The sequence below is a fragment of the Leptidea sinapis genome, chromosome 17 (assembly GCF_905404315.1).
Source record: "Leptidea sinapis chromosome 17, ilLepSina1.1, whole genome shotgun sequence".
NCBI lineage: Eukaryota > Metazoa > Arthropoda > Insecta > Lepidoptera > Pieridae > Leptidea > Leptidea sinapis.
The window spans coordinates 7585317-7603683 of NC_066281.1; the positions used below are offsets into that span (position 1 = coordinate 7585317).

General features: G+C 34.8%; 2 protein-coding genes and 1 long non-coding RNA gene across 4 annotated transcripts in view; 2 read left to right on the top strand and 1 right to left on the bottom strand.

Moving 5' to 3' along the window:
* The window catches only part of LOC126969137 (mitoguardin), a 95884-nt gene that overhangs the window by 74277 nt on the left and 3240 nt on the right, over positions 1–18367 (top strand). For both annotated transcript variants that reach the window (XM_050814449.1, XM_050814450.1), the window contains 6 exons: positions 10256–10422; positions 11614–11796; positions 12860–12969; positions 14188–14356; positions 16031–16135; positions 17438–17566. In XM_050814449.1, the coding sequence (XP_050670406.1) occupies positions 10256–10422; positions 11614–11796; positions 12860–12969; positions 14188–14356; positions 16031–16135; positions 17438–17566 (863 nt within the window). The remainder of the gene's footprint in view (positions 1–10255; positions 10423–11613; positions 11797–12859; positions 12970–14187; positions 14357–16030; positions 16136–17437; positions 17567–18367) is intronic.
* Positions 1310–3006, bottom strand: LOC126969141 (uncharacterized). Its single transcript, XR_007730359.1, has 2 exons — positions 2495–3006; positions 1310–2362 (listed from the first exon to the last, which is right to left on the bottom strand). It is a non-coding gene; the product is annotated as an uncharacterized LOC126969141 (long non-coding RNA).
* LOC126969140 (uncharacterized) lies at positions 5522–8624 on the top strand. The gene is made up of 3 exons (XM_050814453.1): positions 5522–6277; positions 6536–6815; positions 6990–8624. The coding sequence occupies exons 1-3, from the start codon at positions 6074–6076 to the stop codon at positions 7223–7225; spliced, it is 720 nt and encodes a 239-aa protein (XP_050670410.1). The 5' UTR covers positions 5522–6073; the 3' UTR covers positions 7226–8624.

The following is an 18367-nucleotide window of genomic DNA, read 5'->3' on the forward strand; positions in this document are numbered from 1 at the left end:
ATACAGATGGTTCTGTGTCTCAGACATCTAGTGGCCGTAAAAGAGTGTCAGCTCAACCCAGAATATGCAGACACTGTAATAAAAGACGACGAAAACACCGTGGTGATAAGAAAGATATTAAGGAAAGTGATTGCAAATGTGTAGACATTACTGACAAACAAATTCTTTCCAAAGTCGATTCCTGCAATAATTCTTCTATAGTAGTAGAGACAATACAAAAAAATAAGACAGACACTCCACAACAGCCACAGCCCCCTGTTGCAAGGCTGTTATATAACTCATTAGATGCTGCTCCTTTTGTTGTACACATTCAGAAACAGTATTCATCTCCCGATGATAATGTTACTTTACATCCAATTACATTTGGTCGTTTTCTCAAAAGAAATTCTATTAAAAATATTGTGAATGGAAGTTTAAAAAGGATAGGCCGGAATAGGTTATCTATTTCTTTTTCTAAGTACCAAGATGCAAATGAATTTGTTGAAAACAAAAATTTAGAAAATGAAAAATATAAGGCTTTTATTCCATCATTTTCTGTGAGTAGAATAGGAATAGTCAGAGGAGTACCAGCTGAGTGGTCTGAAGAGGAAATAAAAGATAATGTTTCTGTTCCTATTGGCTGTGGTCCAATCATAAAAATTAGGAGAATAAAACGAAAGATGATGATTGATGGACAAAACCATCTTAAATGTACTAAGTCTGTGGTATTTACTTTTGATGGACAGTTTTTGCCTAAACGAGTATATATGTGCTACACTTCTCTTACTGTAGACTTGTATATATATCCTACTATTCAATGCTACAATTGTTGTCGGTTTGGTCATGTGAAATCTCAATGCAGATCTAAACCAAGATGTTTTAGATGTGGTCAAGGACATAGTGGTGATAACTGCTCTGTTCAAGATGATTTTATATCTTGTTGTTTATGTAAAGGTTCCCATATTGCAACTGATAAAAAATGTTTAGAATATGAAAGACAAAGAGCTATAAAGGAATCAATGGCTAAAAACTGTATTTCCTATTCAGAAGCTTCAAAGATACATCCATCTGTCTCTCGAATTTCATATGCAGATACATTACTCTCATCACCTAACATCACTCCTAATACTTTTCCAACCCAGCATCAACATTCAACACCTAAAGCTATAAACAATACTTCATATAAAAAAACTGTTTTTGTTAAACCAAAGCCTCCACCTACACTTAGCAAAGGATATGACAAATCTGCTCACCAAGAAATTTTAAGGGATTTTAATATTCCCCAACCCTCTAATGGATGTGCATTAATTAACAAAGAAAATGAAAATCCTTTGGAATCCTCAGTAATTGATTTAATTATTTCTCTTATAAAATCTCTTAGTCAATCGAATGAATTTTCACCGTCCAACGCTGCCTTATTAGTTTCTGCAATTACTCAAATTTATAAACCAAATAATGGACAAAGTTCTTCAATGGAATTGTCAAAGCATCACTCCTAAAAAAAGTGATCTTATTTATTTATTAAATAAATATAAACCTTATATCTGTGCTCTTCAAGAGACATGGTTGAAACCAGGATCTTTATTTAAGATTCGTGGTTATTCATGTCTCAGAGAAGATCGTGTGGATGGGCATGGCGGAGTAGCCATGCTTGTGAAACACCCTCTTTCCTTTTCTCTCTTCTCTATTCCTTCTCACAGTAATGATTTTTCTATTATTGCTGCTTTAGTTGAAAATATCTGTTATGTATCTATTTATATACCTCATCCTTCTTCTGCAATCTTAAATGAAATTAAAGATATTATTTCCATTCTTCCGAAGCCTTTTATGATCCTTGGTGATTTTAACTGTCGCCATGAATCCTGGGGTTACTTATCTTCTAATAGTTATGGTAACACATTAATAGATATATTTGATTCAGTGAATTTGTGTATATTAAATGATGGTCGTCCTACACGACGTTCTCATCCTGACGAGGGCCCAAGTGCTCCAGATTTAACAGTCACTACACCTAATCTTGCTTCTTCTTTGTCCTGGGATCCATTACGATCTACTTTTGGTAGTGATCACTTCCCACTATTATTATCATTTCCAACCTGCAATAATAACAATAAAGTATTACATAATACTTATTCTCCTCGTTTAAAATATAAGCTTAATGATGTTGATTGGGATTTATATAAAGATCTAATAAAAAACAAAATTATTACACTTCCAAAAATTAATCCAGGTACAGAATCTCAGTGTGCAGATTCTTTAGCAAGAATCTTTATTGAGGTTGCCAATGAGATATTTCCAAGTAAAAATAGCTCTTTGGGTTTTATTCCTTCTCCTCCTTGGTGGGATAACGAATGTACTGAGGCAGTAAAGAGAAGAAAATATGCTGAAATTACATACTGTCAATGTTCCACTGATGAGAATTTTGAAATTCTTACAAAGAGTATGTCAGAAACTTCAAAATTTCTAAAGAAAAAGAAATTTGATGGCTGGAAAAATTTCTGCTATTCAATATCACCTGATGTCAAACCATCTCTTGTATGGCAAAATATAAGAAGGTTTAGATCTGCATACAAAGATTCATCTCCAAAATCAATCCCTTTTCATTTAGTTAATAGCTTTTTAGATAAATTGGCTCCACCTTTCGTTCCTGAAGACTTAATAATTGGTTACCCTGTAATAAATATAAATAATGATAACTGTTTTGGTTTAAACAGTATATTTTCTCTCACTGAACTAAAAGGTGTATTGTCTCATGTTAAGGATTTTGCTCCTGGACTGGACGGTATTCCGTATTCCTTTATCTCTCATTTAGATGATGATGCTTTATTTTATTATTTATCTCTTATAAATTCCATAGTGACATCTGGTAACATCCCCTCCACGTGGAAACGTCAAGAAATAATTCCCGTACTGAAACCTAATAGGTGTTCTTCAGACCATTCTGCCTATCGCCCAATCGCACTTTCTTCTGTTTTGATGAAAATTACAGAACATCTTATAAAAAATCGTTTAGAATGGTTTGTTGAGCATAACAGTCTATTATGTGAATCCCAATTCGGTTTCAGACGTGGGAAAAGTACTATTGATAGCTTAAGTATATTCATTTCTTATATTCAATTATCATTTTCAAATAATAAATCAGTAATAGCTGCGTTCTTAGATATAAATTGTGCCTATGATAATGTCGTAATAAGTATTTTAAAGAGTAAGCTTTTACAACTTAATATACCTCTGCTATTAACAAATTTTATCATAAACATGCTTTCCGAAAGATACATAATCCTGAAACTAGATGACAGGAAGTCAATTACTCGACTTGTTTCAAAGGGCCTCCCCCAGGGATCAGTACTTAGCCCAATATTGTATAATATTTATACACACGATTTAAAATCATCACTTAATAGTGTAAATGTTCTTCAGTATGCTGATGATCTATTAATTTACTGTCGTGATATTTCTATTGAAAAAGCTAGTTCTTCTATAACACAACCGCTGATAAATTTAAAAACTTGGTTGGACTTAAATGGCCTTGATCTATCACCTGAAAAAAGTACAATAGTTTTATTCACGAGATCAAGAACTCCTCCTCCTATTTCTATATTTTATGAGGGTTATCAGATTCCAGTTAAAGATAATGTTAAGTTTTTGGGAATTGTCTTAGATTCGAAACTAACTGGTATCCCACATTGTGATTACCTAAATGCTAAATGTGAGCGTACTCTTAATATTTTAAGATGTCTGTCAGGTGTTTGGTGGGGTGCGCACCCTTTTTGCATGAAATTGTTATATAATGCTCTTATAAGAAGTATATTAGATTATGGTACATTCTTGCTGGAGCCTGGTAGTGTTAAGGCATTTAAAAAACTAGATCTCATACAGTCCAAAGCTTTACGAGTAGTTTCTGGTGCTATGCGGTCAAGTCCTATCAATGCTCTTCAAGTAGAATGTGGTGATCCTCCACTACATCTACGTCGTCAATATTTAGCAGACAAATTTATATTCCGATCTTTTCAGTTTCTTAACCACTCTCTTTATAACAAACTTCAGAAACTTTCTCATTATATAGATTCATCTGCATATTGGTCAAATAAAAAACCACCTTGTCTAATCAATAGTTTTAAGAAATTTATCAACATAAAAGCTCCTATTCATCGATCCATTAATTATCCTCTTTTCAGTACTAGCTTTGAAGCATTAATGTTGCTTCCAGAAATTAATTTTAACTCAGATTTAAATAAGCACGATATTAGTACAAATTTTTCGTTTAATCTTCTTAAAAATACTGTTTGGGTTGATTACCATCATATTTACACAGACGCGTCTAAACATTCCTCCTCGGATCCCGTTGGTGTAGGTGTCTATCACGCTCAATTTAAAATATCACAGAAAATTAAACTACCTCCGGAAACATCGGTGTTTACTGGGGAATATTATGGTATTTTTAAGGCTATTGAATATATTATTCTATTTAAACTTCCAAAAACAATAATTTTCTCTGATTCAAAAAGTGCCTTACAGTCTCTCAATAGGTTCCCATTTAAATCAAAAAACATTTCTTCTGTTGTCATAGAATTAAGAAATCTATTAAATAAATGCAATCACTTTGGTCTTTCTGTGTTGTTTGTATGGATCCCCAGCCATAGCGACATTCCTGGTAATATAAAAGCAGACCAACTAGCTAATGAAGCCGTGGTCGATGGCGACATTTTCCCTTATAAAGTTTTTTGCCAGGATCTAGGTGCTCTTCCTATAGTTCACCTTCAGGATTGTTGGAATAGACTTTGGACTGAAACTGGTCAATCAAAAGGCAGGAAATATTTTAACCTTCAGCCACTTATTTCATTTAAACCATGGTTTTTCCGTGCCAAATGCAATAAGTTAGTATGTTCTTCTATCATAAGAATGCGTTTGGGTCATGTTTGCACTCCTGTTCATCTTAACAGATTAGGCATTGTATCTACTGACATGTGTGAATGTGAATCCGATAAATGTGATCTAGATCACATTTTCTTTTCATGTTCTCTATACGACCGCTCCTCATTCCTGAATGATCTAATATCTCTTAATGTTCCTTTTCCTACCTGTATATCCTCTCTAATTATGTATCCATGTAAATTTTATAAAATATTGTCATCTTTCATTCTTCAGAATCATATCAAAGTTTAAATATTTGTAATGTTGTGTAAGTAGCAAGTATATATGTATATTTATGAAATTTTTAATATCCGTTTCAATCCTCTTTCTACTTATCTGATCCTTTCCCGTGTTCCGTATCCTTTTTTAACTTAGTTTCCCAATCTTTTAATTTACGTTATTGGCAAAAAGTAAACGCTATTGCCAAAAGAAGAAGAAAAAAAAAAATGAAAGCATCCTTATTTACCTAGCCTATGTATAGCTAAAACGCTTCGAATAGTGCTTAGTTTCAGTAAAATAAGTCCAAATATCGGTATATTCGACGATGGCGAAAGAAAGCTAAGACACAAAAGAGAAAGAGTGAGTCTCTGAAGGCGATCAAGAAAAGGCCAAAGGGCTCCCTTCTTTACGTGCCTTAAAATTTAATAGAAATGGCGGTGTAAAATAAGTCGCTGATTTTGGCCGCCACGACCTACAGACATTTCATATTACCAAAGAATATATTATTTACTCTACAGTAATTATCTACTACGAGGACATTACCGACTGGCCCATACATTTGCAAGTTGTAACCCGTGTCATTAACTAAATTAAAAAAAAAATAGTTTTGACGAGAGTTTAGATAGTTATATCTAGAGGATTTGTGAAAAATTTACATTAGAGATAAGTTAATATAAATTTAAATAAAGTGATAAAATGGAGGTCTAATCTACATAAATATTTATTGCACCCTATACCTTACGGGGGTTTTTCTTGTAATCCAGTAATGTACAATAATTTTCTGTGTATTTTGGTTTGAGCTGATGTTTGTTTACCAATGCTCTAAATAAATAAAATAAATTATTATATTATATTTTTTTACAAATAGAAAAAAAAAGGGTGCAATAAATTGATTTTTAAATATAACTGCAACACTTGCTACATGTATAAACAATAACAAAGTTTTATACGTATGCCTTGAATGATGTATACTCGTCAGAAAATATTACGACGGCAACGAGAAATATTAGTAGCATTTTTAGAAAGAAATGAAGAAATTTCAAATGGTCAGTGTCCTGGAGCACCCGTCGCCGTTGAACATATGAGGGAAAAATGGACTGCATTAGCCAAACAGCTCAATGCTATCGAATCGGGAGCCGTGAAGACACCTGACCGTTGGAAAAAGGTGGTTTTTCTTCTTGCTGTCCTGTACAGCTCCAGATACTTTCATATTCCATTTATAACTCTTCTTTAGGAAATTGCTTTATTATGTTATAGTTATTTTTTTAAAATAGCACAGTTCATATCTTTTATTGTAATTGTTAAGTAAAATATAATATATTATTTCCAATTAATGTTTAATAATTAAATTAATATTTTAATGACTGATTAGTGCAATAAAATTTATAATGTTAATTCTTACAAGAATGCTTCTTTATTATAGTATTGGTTTGAATGGCGGCATAAATGCAGAAAAAAAGCAGCCTTTGTTACAAAATACATGGGAAAGATGAGTTCTAAAAAGATTATCCCCTTGAATGATTTAGAAATAAGAGTAATGAAACTTAGTTGTGGTGAAGCCCACATCGATATCCCAACATCATCCACAAATAATTCTTTCAAGCAAGACAGTGATGATGAACAAAATTCATGTGCAGAAAGCCCAAACGATGATGTTGTCGGCAAGATATTCAATACCGGAACAAAAGCTAATGAACCATCAAGTAAGTTCGGTAATTCTAGTATCAAATTTTTTTGACATTAACAAATTATTCTTATGTGCCATTATAACAAAATTTTATTTAAAAATTAACTATAAATGCTCTAATATTTTCATGCTTACTAAAATTTAAATACCCGAATTTAATTACAATTGGTGCAGTAATAATTTGTTGTAGATAGCAGAACTATAAGCACACCTCCACCACAATGGGCAATTGAATTAGAAGAGCGGAGAATATCATCCCAAGAGCGGATGGCTGATGCTTTGCAATCCATAGCGAGCACATTAAGATCACAGGAGGACCGTCGAGCTATAATAGATAACAAAGTAACTGACACATTGAGTGCATTAGCAGAAAGTATTCGTGATCTCAACAACGGTGTTCAGGATGTGTTACAAACAATATTATAGTGTTAGTGGAACTAATGGACCTGGGGATGTTATGCTTAATAACTCTCATTAGTTTTTATATTGATTAAAAATAACAATAATAATATTTAAGGTGTTGTTAAAGGCTGTGTGATAAAATTTATACTTTTATTATTTATGCAGAAAAGTTATTGTATGTTTAAAAATGAGTAGGTGTTTATTATCCTGTGACTAATGACTGTATTAATAGACTTTCATAGTTAATGATGACCTATGACTTAGACGACCTGTATAGCCAAGTGTTTAGCGATCCTACCTACAAAGCTCGAGGTCCCGGGTTCAAAACCCGGTAGGTGCAAGCATTTAAATGATGAATATGGATGTTTGTTTCCGAGTCATGGATGTTTAAATGTATTTATGTATGTTTATATGAATTTATGTATGTTTAAGTAAGAATATTGTATTAAATATATCATTGTCTTGTAACCCATAACACAGGCTATATTTGCTTAACTTGGGGCAAGATAATTTGTGTAAAAGTGTGTCAATATTATTAGTTAAGCATTATTTTTCTTTGAATAAGAGGTGGCTAATGGGCAAGGCAACCAAGAAACACATGGTCATCTGCAATACCAATAGTCAAGAGATGTGTTGCTGGTTATTATAGTGGTGGTATGCTGTAAGTGTAAAGGTCCATATTAGTTTGGGAATACTGCAGCCAGTATTCCCAAAATAGGATTTAAAATCACTTATTGGATGTCAAAAACTACCACCCATTTGAAATAGTGTGCCTCAAACCTGAGAAGAATGTGTGAAAGAAACTCAGCAGGCTTTTTTTTCTTAATTTAGTTGTATTAACTATTTATTTGTATTGATTAACCTTTACCACATATTTTTTTTTAACAATTCTTTTGGGTTTTTTTTAACACTTGTTTTGTTTATTTTCTGGGATCATGTTGTAAAAGCATATACATTGCCCAATAATAGAGGTTATCAATTATTTTGTATACAATTCTGTGTTATAGCCTCTATATACATTGAAATTTGATGTGAAATGAAAACCTGATGTCCAGTGAGTCTTAACTTAACAGGAAATTAAAAAAAAATTGTTATTTATGACATTATTGCCAATCCCTACAGGTGTTTTTAACATATGTAAATTTTTATTGAACAGCCTTTATAAGTATGATAATTGTAAGTTATTTATTGGTAACTTTCTTGCATATTTGTAACTTGTACTGGTCATACCATTTAACAATTATGTAACATTTTTAACAGGGTCCAGGTATTCATTTTACAGCAACAATAGGTAACCTTTAATTTTGGTTTTAATTAACAATTTTATAATATGAGTTTCTGCTTATATTATCCAAGCCTATTGTAAATACATCAGTAAGAAAATGTTATGCATAAGATTTAAATGTTATTTTTTTTTGATAAATAGAGGTTTGATTTTGTTAAAGTATAATGTTTATTTTATTATTGATAAATGTAAAGACTGAAAGGTTTGTTTTATTTCAAATTAAAAAAAAAAAGAAAAGTGAATTGATATATAAATAAATTTAAAGTGCCGTGCAGTCTGTTTGTTTCTTTCTTCTTTGGCTAGACCAGCTTCAAGGGCAATTATTCAAATAATAGTTTCATTTCTACAAGCTATGCACTTGTTGGGAGATAATTCCACTATATTTTCAAGGAAGCTTAGGGTATAAATGTTTATAAAGTATTTCACGTGTTTTCTTAAAATTATTGTCACTTTTATGGACAAAAACTAAATTGTCATATGTTTTATTGTAAACTAAGTCATAACTTTAAAATATCTAAGTCCATAATGTAATATTTTTCGAACAGCCTTCTGCTTAAGGCCAACAATATAATATCAAGAACATTTCCCCATAATAATAAACCAAAACAAATGGTAGCCTGCTCAATAAATTACCTTTTTGAGGATACTAGTTATACCAGTGGGAGGCTCCTTTGCAAAGGATGCCGTCTAGATTTTTGGTACCATAAGCCGGGAAGCAGTAATATGTGATCATTATTGTTTTTCGGTCTGAAGGGCGCCGTAGCTAGTGAACTTACTGGGCAAATGAGACTTAACATCTTATGTCTCTAGTTGACGAGCGCAATTGTAGTGCCGCTCAGAATTTTTGTTTCTGTTTTTCAAGAATCATCCTGATCACGGCATTGTAATGGGCAGGGCATGCTGGTCTCATCCCATATTTAAAAAAAAAGCCTTCCATGGAAAACTGTATAATAGGTTCTTATAGCAATATACAACTGGTATTAACTTATCTATATTGTCTAATGTAGTTTTCGGATCAAAAGTTAAGAAGAGTCTTGTGCTCTTTACTGGCGTCTCGAATGTTACCATGTTATCATACACTCGGTTCCCAAAATTGCGTGGAATACTAGTGTTTTTCTAAGGAAGACCGAAGGACAACCGAGCGTAGGTTCGGGTCGGTATGGGGTAACCTGATGTTTAGTGATCACCGCTGCCTACATACTTCTGCATCTGGAGAGGAATTACAGGAGCGTTGGCGGCTATTAGAAAAGTGTTTTTTCAGTTTTTAAATAATTTTGAGTGTTGTATTGAATATATTTCTAAGCATAATTTACGCACCTTTAATGCAAATAATTAAAAGGCATTTATTTTTCAAAATTGAGTCCTTTAGAATTCTTTTTGATGTCATTTCTAATAACTACTAGATACTACTACCGCTTCGGAAACAAATGGCGCTCTGAGAGAAGAAGTGGCGCAAGAAACTCTCCCAGCATCCGTTTTTTGCGCTCTTTTCCAAAAAAAATATACAATATTGTACGGTCATTTCTATCGCTATAAAATAATCACAATCTAGTCCCAGGCTGTCCGATCATTTAGATATTCAGCAGTGGAGTAATAGGATTTACGACAGAGCCATTCTTTTTATAAAACATTTAAATTTATTTATAGATAATGCCTGAACAGTGGCTGGGACTTTATTATAGAAGTGTAAACATTTACCCTTAAAGCTATTATGTATCTTATGAAGCCTACTAGAATTAGTGAATTAAATATGAAACTATTCTTTTAAGGGATGGAGGCGTTAGAAACCAGTATAAACTACTGGGAGGACGCTCTGGCAGCGTTCACGGTGAACGCGCGTGGAGGGGGCGCCGGTACTTTGGCCCTCACCTCGCCCGAGGAGGCTGAGTTCTGTCGTGAGATACAGGACCTGTTGCAGAACGCATACCTCCTGCAGGTCAGTGTACACCTACCCATATATAATGACATCTTGACTGTTGCTTCACACTATATTCCTGTAATGTATGTTCATAGGCACATAAGTGAATTTGCTAGTAATGTTAACACCTGGAACAGACATAAACTTATAATGCCTAATACTCGGCTACGGCTACTAAGCCGAGTTAGTAAGTCTTTTGTGGGGCGATGTATATGCTTTTACAACAAAATCGCAGAAAATGGTCAAAACAAAAGTGTTACGCTATTCAAAAGAATTGTTAAAAAACGTTTGTGTGGTAAAGGTTACTATAACATAAATTACTTTCTTAATGATACCACAGATTGGGAGTCGAGCGACCGCCCTCAGGTTATTAAATAATAAGTTAAATTGTACAATATTACATGGTAAACATATTTTTTCAATGAAAAAAGAACCCTCTGAGTTTGTTGCGCCCATTCTACTCAGGTATGAGGCATTCGTTTTGGAATGGGTGGTTGTTTTTGACTTTCAATACGTGCTATCACATCCTATCTTGAATAAGTAAAAATATTTGAATTTGATAGGATTCTAAAAAATGAGCCAGTCTTGACAATATAAACATGGAGATTAGTAATTCAATAATATAAACGTAGTAGGTATCACGACGGTTGGCCATGCAGGTCTGTCACTCTGTCAGTTGGTAACTAAAATACCAATCAGAGTGACTGACGTCACTAGCACGTAACTATCCACATGTCGCTTCAAGTTTTGGTTCTCATACTTAAAACGCTATTCATTGTCTTCTGAGGCTAAAAAAATACTGTCATACCAGATAAAAAGATAAGTACCAAATTACTGCAGTGTTCAACATTAAATCTGCAAGTTAAATCTGATTTCTCAACAATTTGTTATGTTTTTAAAGTGATAACCCCCAATTCTGGGATTAATACAGTAAGTAATAAAATTTGAAAACAAAATTTTATGAACGATGCGGGACTCGCACCCACGACCTCTCGCGAGTGCTCTCCCAACTGATCTAACAGTTCGAGTGACGTATCGTCATAAAATCTTGTATGCTTTGTTCAACTCTTAGGTTGTAGCTTCATCTACATTCTACAGGATAAATGATAATAATAATTTTTAGTCTATGAAAGCGGGAAAGTGATCTAACCATCAGAAATGTCTGTACATCCTCATTTTCCCTTAGCCAATAATAATATTGACTGACAGGAGCGGTGTGAGCTGCTGTTCCTCGACCAGCGCTCGGTGCTGTTCCGGTCGGAGAGTGGCGCCCCCGAGGGCTCGCTGGGCCGCGCCCGGCTCCTGTCTCACAGCACGCACCGCACCGCCTCCGACCACACCAGGAAGGAGCACCACTCTAGTGCCGAGTCCTTCGCTTCTGCCGAAGACCAGGTCTAAATCACATTACACGTGTAGGTCACGGAAATGACTCTTATCAATGTCAAATGTCTTTTAAGACATTTGACATTGATAAGTTAACATTTATGTGTACTTTTCTTTCTACATTATCCGCCACTTCGTAAAAGGTTGATCTTTAATGAGAAGAAGTGGCAAGAAACGCATTGCCACTCTTTTAAACCAATACTTACAAATCATTTCAGTAACAATATATTATGTAAAGTGATGCAACAAAAATACTCAAACATTAAATAAATTCAATGCCTCACACGAGCAAGTCAAAAAAGTAAATGTAAATTAATACAAGAGTTATAGAGTACAGTACACGGCGTCGTTTAAGATCTCTCCGATATTTTCACAATACCATGTTATTAGCAAACAGACCTTGTAATAAAATGGAAATTGTACACATTATCCTCGGTTCCTACGGACCACTTATGCGTAAAAGAGGTACCTATGTAGGACATCACCCAGCCAGGAGCTTCGTGAGAGCATGTATTTGTAGTAAAAAAGGGGCCACAAAAGATAATAATTATCCAGTCGAAGAGGCATACCAATGCAAGGTCAACTTTTCACTAGCTACGGCGCCCTTCAGACCGAAACACAGTAATGCTTACACATTACTGCTTCACGTCAGAAATAGGCGCCGTTGTGGTACCCATAATCTAGCCGGCATCGTGTGCAAAGGTGTCTCCCACTGGTAATTGATACACCCTGCCCATTACATTGCAGTGCCGCTCAAAACCCAAAAACTCTGAGCGGCACTACAATTTCGCTCGTCACCTTGAGACGTAAGATGTTAAGTCTCATTTGCCCAGTAATTTCACTAGCTACGGCGTCCTTCAGACCGAAACACAATAATGTTTACACATTACTGCTTCACGGCAGAAATAGGCGCCGTTGTGGTATCCATAATCTAATATGAAGTTTGTATTAAAAGCATTCTTCTTAGGTCTATGGCATATATTTTCGAATGGGTGGTACTTTATGACGTTTAAATAAGTGATTTGAAAAATCATATTTTGAATAAAATATGTCATGATTTTTAATTTCCCAGGTTGCTGATCTAAGAGATTTCGATGACCTCACGGAATTACTCCCCGAAATTGATAACTTGGAGTTATATCAGATGGCGCTGAAACAATTGGATTCCGGGATTCCATACAGGTGAGATGATATCAATAAACTTTTTGTTATTTAGCGATCTCCCTCACTTAAATTTGTAGCCATAATTTATGAACGATGCGGGACACAAACTCGTGACCTCTCTTGATCCGTTCGAGCGCTCTTTCTAACTGAGCCAGCTGTTCGAGTACGCATGGTTTGTTAGTGCACTTTACAATTGATACCTGCTTAATTTAATGGTTTTGTAAATGGCTCGGTACAATGAAAATGGATTTTTTTTTATGTCAAATACTCTACCGGCTTAAGTTTTTCCGATTCGGCAATACTTTTGGATCCTCTAGCAAGCTCAACTCATGTGAGCGTCATCTTTTACATCTCTGGAGATGTGCGATAATTTTATCTTTCTTAGCTCCATTAGATGATCCACTTTCCCGTTTGTAAAATAAACGTAAGGGATATTCATCTTGACTTGTGGTAAATATCTCTGTATCGGTGGTAAACTATTGTAATAATAATAATTGAAGTTATACTTCGTTAGGGAAAATATATCAGAGTGATTTATTACACACCGAACGATATCCTAATTCGACAGTTTAGTAATATTTCAATTGGTGCTGTTTAATAACTTATATTGCATTTTTTTTTATTAATATAATAGGAATCAATTTGATATGTTTATCAAAGTGATAACCCTCACTTCTAGGATTAATACACAAATAAAATTTGAAAATGAAACTTTATGAACGACGCGAGACTCGAACCCACGACCTCTGGCGTTACGTGTCAGTGCTCTGCCAACTGAGCTAACCGTTCGAGTGACGTATCGTCATAAAATCTTGTGTTTGTTTTGTTTTCAAATTTTATTTGTGTATTAATCCTAGAAGTGAGGGTTATCACTTTAAAAAACTTACCAGATTGTTAAGATTTACAAGAGCGACATCTCAAGTCAATTTCCGAATATGCAATTATTGGGGTTGAGCAATTTATCAACTTTAAAGTAGATCCTGTAGATGAAGCCACAACCTGAGAGTTGAACAAAGTATACAATATTTTATGACGATACGTCATTCGAACGGGTAGCTCAGTTGACAGAGCACTGGCACGGAACGCCTGAGGTCGTGGGTTCGAGTCCCGTATCGTTCATAAAGTTTTGTTTTAAAATTTTATTTGTGTATAATAGAAATAATTTTTGCATTGTTACGCCAAAAAAGTATTACTTCTTGCGTGTAATAATAACTACACACACACTTTTTTTTATAGGACTCTTCGAACAGATATCTTGCATTGTAGCTCGGATTCAGAGTTCCTCTGCAAGTTGCATTGCTTGCGACTGGCGTTCAGGGAGGTGTTCCGGGAGGCGGGCGCCTGGGCCTGGTTCATAGACGCGGGCCGGCAGGTGCTCACCGACCTGCTGCTGTACGCTGACAAGGTGGGTACCAGCACGGGGCGGGGTAGGGGTATACCAGTGGGAGGCTACATTATGGGTACCACAACGGCGCCTATTTCTGCCGTAAAGCAGTAATGTAATGTAAACATTACTGTGTTTCAGTCTGAAGGGCGCCTGAGCTGGTGAAATTACTGGGCAAATGAGACTTTACATCCTATGTCTCAACGTGACGAGCGCAGTTGTAGTGCCGCTCAGAATTTTTAGATTTTTCAAGAATTTTGTGCGGCACTGCATTGTAATGGATTTGAATTATTTTAATAAAAAAAATTCTTAGCACAGCTTGGGAACTGCATTCAGTCGGGAAATCAGCCAAAAACTGATTCTTTGATTGAATATGTGTCTATATCTAGTGTGGCCATAAGTTCTGATACAAAAAGATACATTTTCGCTAGTTTTCTTAACGTTTGTCGAATCAGTCATGTCGTCATTTATATTACGTATGCAGTTTGATTTCAATTAGGCTAACAGTTTTCGAGTTTAAATCACACATACATTCTCTTTTAAACATAGATACACAGATTTCTTAAACATTAAGTGGATTCACCTTGTGGTAGAATAAACAATTTCGAACAGTCCCCGGGACTCCCCTTACGATTAACATATCCTATACTGCCCGTGTTTAGCTGGGACCAGACAAATTTGGTGCGAGTCTGTTAGTTACAGCTTCAAGAAATTCATCTTATGATTGAATTGCACCTATCTTATTCGTGATCGTTTGCGATGCTTTGGTTTAGTTTCCTTAAATAATCGCAGAAAAATGCATGATGCTGTATTTTTGTACAAACTGGTCAACAGCACAATCGACAGTCCTTATCTAATTTCAAACTTAAACAGTTTTGTTCCAAGAAGACTGCCCAGGTCCCCCCCCCCCCCCCCCAAGAAATACACCCCATTTATAATGAGTCCAGCACGGTCTAATCTGGGCCTCAATTCTCCTTTGAACAGAATTACAAGTACTTACAGGGCTGTTCATAACTGCACTGTTAATGGCGATGATAATTATATTAAGGGTGGCCAAGCGATTGATATCTTCTCTGATCAGAAAAATACAGCACTCTGTTATGTACTAGCTTTCGCTAATATGTGTAATATGTCTAATTTTGCAATTGTAATGGTTTTAGTTCTAATGTATTCACAATGATTTATTTGATGAGCTCTTTTTCCATAGGACGAATTTAATTTATTTTAATTTAAATTTAATTTCTCACAGTTTTAATTAATTTAAAATTTTGAAATACTATTTTTTTTAATATATATTGCTTATTAATTTTGCTAAAACTCTGTTTGTGTTCGTTTGTTAATTGTTCTCGATTTGCACTTATAATTGGGGTGTCACTTAAATAGTTATATCTGTGTTAGTTATTAAGGAATTGTATTGATGTTCACGCTGTTGGAGCAATAAATAAATAAATTTACTGGAAATATTGACAAGCCAACGTCCTTTAGTAGGTTATAAACATATTTTGCTGGTATATCTCTAGCACTTTTTCACACTGGATTTTCTCATCAGTCATTCTCCCCAAGTCAAAGCCGTTTACGAGCTGATGTAGCTTGATGACGTTCACCAAGTGTTGTTGCAATATGATATGTTATTGTCACTGTGGTAAATAAATATATATCTATTTCTACTTACTTCTACGGCTTAATATATTTCAGGAGCCGAAAGAGTTTTTGGTAGCTTATGAAGAAATGGTGACTTGGACTACCGATGCAGCAAATTGGACCATCATTGAAAATGAACTTACAAGCAAAGGTGTTAAGGTAATTTTATGTCGACATTTTAGTAACCATATAATAATACTGTATGTACGTGGGCAGTACGTTAGTCTCTCAAAATAAAGGAAGGAAGTGAAGGACGCTTTGACGAAAAATGAATTCCGTGTGTGTTTCATGTTGTTTTAGGAATATTATTGCTTGTTCTGATTTAAAAATATCAATAGATATGATATATTCGTCAACATCCGCCAATGCTATGCACTTAAGAAAATGTTAAAGATTTTTGCAATCATTTTAATTAGGTATCTTTCCAAATCTCAAGATTTGTAGAAGATGTTTTTTTATTTTACCCAAAAAATAATAAACAGAAAGCACTTACGTGTTTGACATTTTTTTTAATGTCAATTTTACATTACAATCCTCGTTATATTTTTGTCAATATTCTGTTCGCTATCTGCGAGCGTCTGTAGATTTTGATACTAATACTGATATACAATATATATAGGTTATACGATTGCGTGTAGTCTGTTGAAATGACAACTTTCTTGAGTTTTTTATTTACAGCAATTTAATGAAATTATTCACGAAATTAAAACACCGCAGTTCGTGTACAATAAATTCGAACGTCTATAGAGAAATTATTATTCTAACTGTTGTTTTGTTTAATCCTTAGTAAACAATCACCTTTGCAAAAATGGATATTTCACCGGTGACGAGATGAACATACATAAGCTATTTTAAAGCGTCTGTAGGGTTTTTATCCGCAAACATACTCCCAAAAGTAACTATAAATTGTAAACATAAGTTAATAACGTTTGCGTTTAGTCTATTGGAATGACAAGTTCTTTTTTATTTATAGCAATTTTAAGAGTCAGTATTCTCGAATTTAAAACAACAAAAATCATTCATGTAAGTACAACAAATTCGATAACTATAGAGAAATTGGCAATGGCCTTTGCTAGAAACAGTGATAATCACCAGGAACAAACAGAAGCTTGTTATGCCTACTACTCGGTTAAGTCGATTTAGTAAGTCTTTCGTTGGGCGATGTGTGCTTTTAAAATATGATCCCAGAAAATCTACCAAACAAATATGTTCCGAATTTCAAAAGATTTGTTAAAAAAACGTTAAATGTTACCACATTGATACCACAGATTGGGAATGGACCGACCGCCCCAAAGCAATTTAATAATAATTTATTTACAAAAAGTTGCTGAGTTTCTTGCGCTCGTTCATCTCAGGTCGGAGACATATTTGTTCGAATGAATGGTATTTTTTGAAGTTCAAAAAGTATTTAAATCCTATTTTGATTTTCCGCATCATAACAACTTATTTTGAACGTTATAGGTGTTGACATTTTATGATGTGGTATTGGACTTCATCCTGCTGGATGCGTTTGAGGACCTGGCATCTCCGCCGGCGTCTGTCTTGGCCGTCGTACGGAACCGGTGGCTCTCCGATGGATTCAAAGAGACGGTAAGTTCTCAGACATGCAGAGAATAATGAGTGAGTAGTAACAGGGGTGATTTAAAAGTTTAGTACTTTTTGGGAGAAATCTTACGATTCGCGATAAATAAGTTATTCTGAAATCCTCGAACATTTTCCAAAATTTGTCCAAAAATTTGGAAAATAGTAGAAAAATGCAAATTAGGTTCTCTAGTCGTAAAATCTTCCTATTTCGGGCTCGCCTCATTATATCCAGCGAACGTGAGCCAGGAGGCTTTAGGCCACTCCATGAGCAACATATATATGTTACTTAATACGGATAACGCCAGCCTTTCGATAGCCGTAGGTTTGTACCTGGGCATATCTAGACCGTCATGACCTAGTTATAACGGTCTGTCATGTCGACGGGGCGCGGGACTTCGCCGCCGCCTTGAAACGACGTCATCCGTAGGGCGAGCTGACTGGTATTTCACGTGGAGATGACAAGAGACCTGATGGTTCTTACCTTTAGACGTGGGAGGCCGCTGATGTGGGATGCAACTTCTTCATATAAACTGTAGCGCCCGCTCATTTTGAAAGCAAAGGTGGCAGTGGAAGCTGATGAATATCCGAAATGGAGGAAATATGCCCATATATACCTACGTTTCATTGGTGAAAACCTGAATATATTATGTAGAAAAAATATACATATCTGACAGAAGTAGTTTTAACCACATTGTTCAAATCACTTGTGTTATTTTATTTCGCTTATTTTTTTTATTGGAGTCCCAGTTGAGTATCCGGCTTGAAGGACCAAAATAATTAGGTGCTTTTTGTTTGCTGTATTGATAT

Coding starts and splice junctions, on each gene's coding strand:
- LOC126969140 (XM_050814453.1), top strand. CDS start 6,074: ATGATGTATACTCGTCAGAAAATATTACGACGGCAACGAGAAATATTA. Junction 6,278..6,535: donor CACCTGACCGTTGGAAAAAG/GTGGTTTTTCTT, acceptor TCTTTATTATAG/TATTGGTTTGAATGGCGGCA. Junction 6,816..6,989: donor AAAAGCTAATGAACCATCAA/GTAAGTTCGGTA, acceptor AATTTGTTGTAG/ATAGCAGAACTATAAGCACA.